The sequence below is a fragment of the Poecilia reticulata genome, linkage group LG13 (genome assembly GCF_000633615.1).
Source record: "Poecilia reticulata strain Guanapo linkage group LG13, Guppy_female_1.0+MT, whole genome shotgun sequence".
Lineage (NCBI taxonomy): Eukaryota > Metazoa > Chordata > Actinopteri > Cyprinodontiformes > Poeciliidae > Poecilia > Poecilia reticulata.
Genome location: NC_024343.1, coordinates 32,674,157 through 32,676,308, shown reverse-complemented (window position 1 = coordinate 32,676,308; position 2,152 = coordinate 32,674,157). Strand labels below are relative to the sequence as shown.

General features: G+C 41.3%; 1 protein-coding gene across 1 annotated transcript in view; it reads left to right on the top strand.

Annotated features, from left to right (window-relative positions):
* LOC103475241 (sodium/potassium-transporting ATPase subunit beta-3-like) overlaps positions 1 to 2,152 on the top strand; it is a 16,240-nt gene that overhangs the window by 6,690 nt on the left and 7,398 nt on the right. Inside the window, exon 2 of the mRNA XM_008426714.2 lies at positions 1,883 to 2,011. Coding sequence (XP_008424936.1) covers positions 1,883 to 2,011 — 129 coding nt within the window. The remainder of the gene's footprint in view (positions 1 to 1,882; positions 2,012 to 2,152) is intronic.

The window sequence follows — 2,152 nt, the reverse complement described above, 5'->3', positions numbered from 1 at the left end:
GTTCAAAAACTTGTTATTGCATTTATTATCTCTAATGTCCACATACTCAATTTGAATCTTGTGGAGTCTTGGAATAGAGAAATTAGATAAATTGTTCTTAACTGACAAWAAAAGGACATCAGAGATGCTACGTAATACTTTCTTATGATTTGYTAGTGAACAGTCAGTTCCATATTTTCTATTAAATTTCACCATTTCCATCCAATAAGTGAGTAATTGACCAGATCTGTTTATTCCACCAGTCATTCATGAATATAGATGTTCTACCACATAGAATGGCTCTGTTGTTCCACAGTGGGACATTAATTTCTTCCGCTAGCGTTTGTTTTGATTGTATTTACCCAGAATGCCCTGCGCTGTAGTCCACTTCCTGCTTTTGCAGCGGTCTCTCCTTTAGCCTTCAGTTAACTTCGACCGAACCCAGACTGAGGTTTGGGTTCAGTCTGGGTAAGCCCGAGTTCGATTAGCATTCACACCTCACCAAACGAACCGGACTTTCCAGGCAGACGGACTGGAGTTGGATTAAAGCGGCCGAAACAGTGACGGTGGGAGTGCAGCCTTAAAATGACATTAATAACAAAGCTATTGCTACCCGTATGTGATTTTTTTTTCATTTGTACCATTTCCATTTATGTTATTAAATCGGGTTCATAGCCGATAGTTTTCAAATGTCTGCAGTCTGAACCGTCGTGTCGCATTTTATCCGACTTTTACATCAGTGACGTGAAACGTGCGTCATAATTCTGCAGCAGAAGAAGACAGACGGTAAATCTGCACATAAACAATGTCTGGAAGTGATGAAGTGATGAAAGAAGTCTGAGTCAGTGAACGCATCACGCACCAACCTCCTGGTCCGACTCCATTTCCAGACAGAACCGGGTCAGAAGCTGCAGTCAGCGGTTCGCTGCTGTCAGACGATCTGGTGACGATATTCTCAGCTTGCATTGGGTAAAAACATTTAAAATCCACCCATAGAAGGGGACGTCCATTGTTACTGCCGTAAACAGAAGTCTGCTGTGTGACGTCTATCTTCTTCTTCTGCGCATGCGGGTCACTTTGCTGCCGTAATATTGAAGTCTAATTGCTGCTGCATTTAATTAGTAATACGAATAAAATCGAATATCAGCAGCAAAAAATCTAAATTGAGCATCAAGACTTGCTGTGTGTGTAGACTTAGTTAACGAATGAATTAATTTAGACATAATTCTAGCCACTAGATGGTAGCAAAAACAAAATAGGATCTTTGGAATGTGTTAAATATGCATAAACAGGCATTGGTGGTGTAGAATAATCTCATTGGGTTTGTGATGATTTGAGGCAAACGGTGTTAAACGAAGAATGAGACACAGGAAGGATAAAAATATTTCATTTATCCTGTTAAGCATCACAACATGAAGTAGGAAAACTAAACTTTGGGAGCGATTTTTTTTTAGGAGTTGATTCTTTTTGCAATCAACTGGATGATTGTGCTGCTTTAGTACTAAGTAAAATAAATAAAGTCTTTATTGTCTTTGTACTGTCCTGTACAGTGTACACAGGAGCGATGGAATTGGGGGTGCCCCAATGACAACAAATGCAAAAGAAACGTGTTGTACCAAAATTATTTTTACATTTTGATTAGACTATTTGTCTATAAAATTTTAATAGAAATAAAAAAATGTCCATCTGCATTGATTGCTGTTGCTTTCAGGTTATATTTGCCTGTAGAACTGAGGTTGGGGGCCACACAAATTCATCCAGAGGACTGCACACGGCCCCCAAGCCACATTTTGGACACCTCTGGTTTAAGCCAACTGCAGTAGCCAAAACTTAGTCAACACTTTCACTTCCTATTTGTTTCTGCAGATATAAACAAAGAAATGTTTGATTTTTTTCCCTCTAGGTCTCATTTTCCTCTTCTACCTCATCTTTTATGGCGTCCTGACGGGAATGTTCGTCCTCACCATATGGGTGATGCTGCAGACGTTGGATGACGCCGTTCCCCGGCACCAGGACCGCCTGGCCTCTCCAGGTGACCCCACCGAAATCTGCCAGCTGCTGCATTATGCTGCAGGACATTGCATGATGCTGCAGGATGGTGCAGAATGCTGCATAACGCTGCAGGACGCAGCATGATGCTGCCAGCTGCTGCATGATGCTGCATAACGCTGCA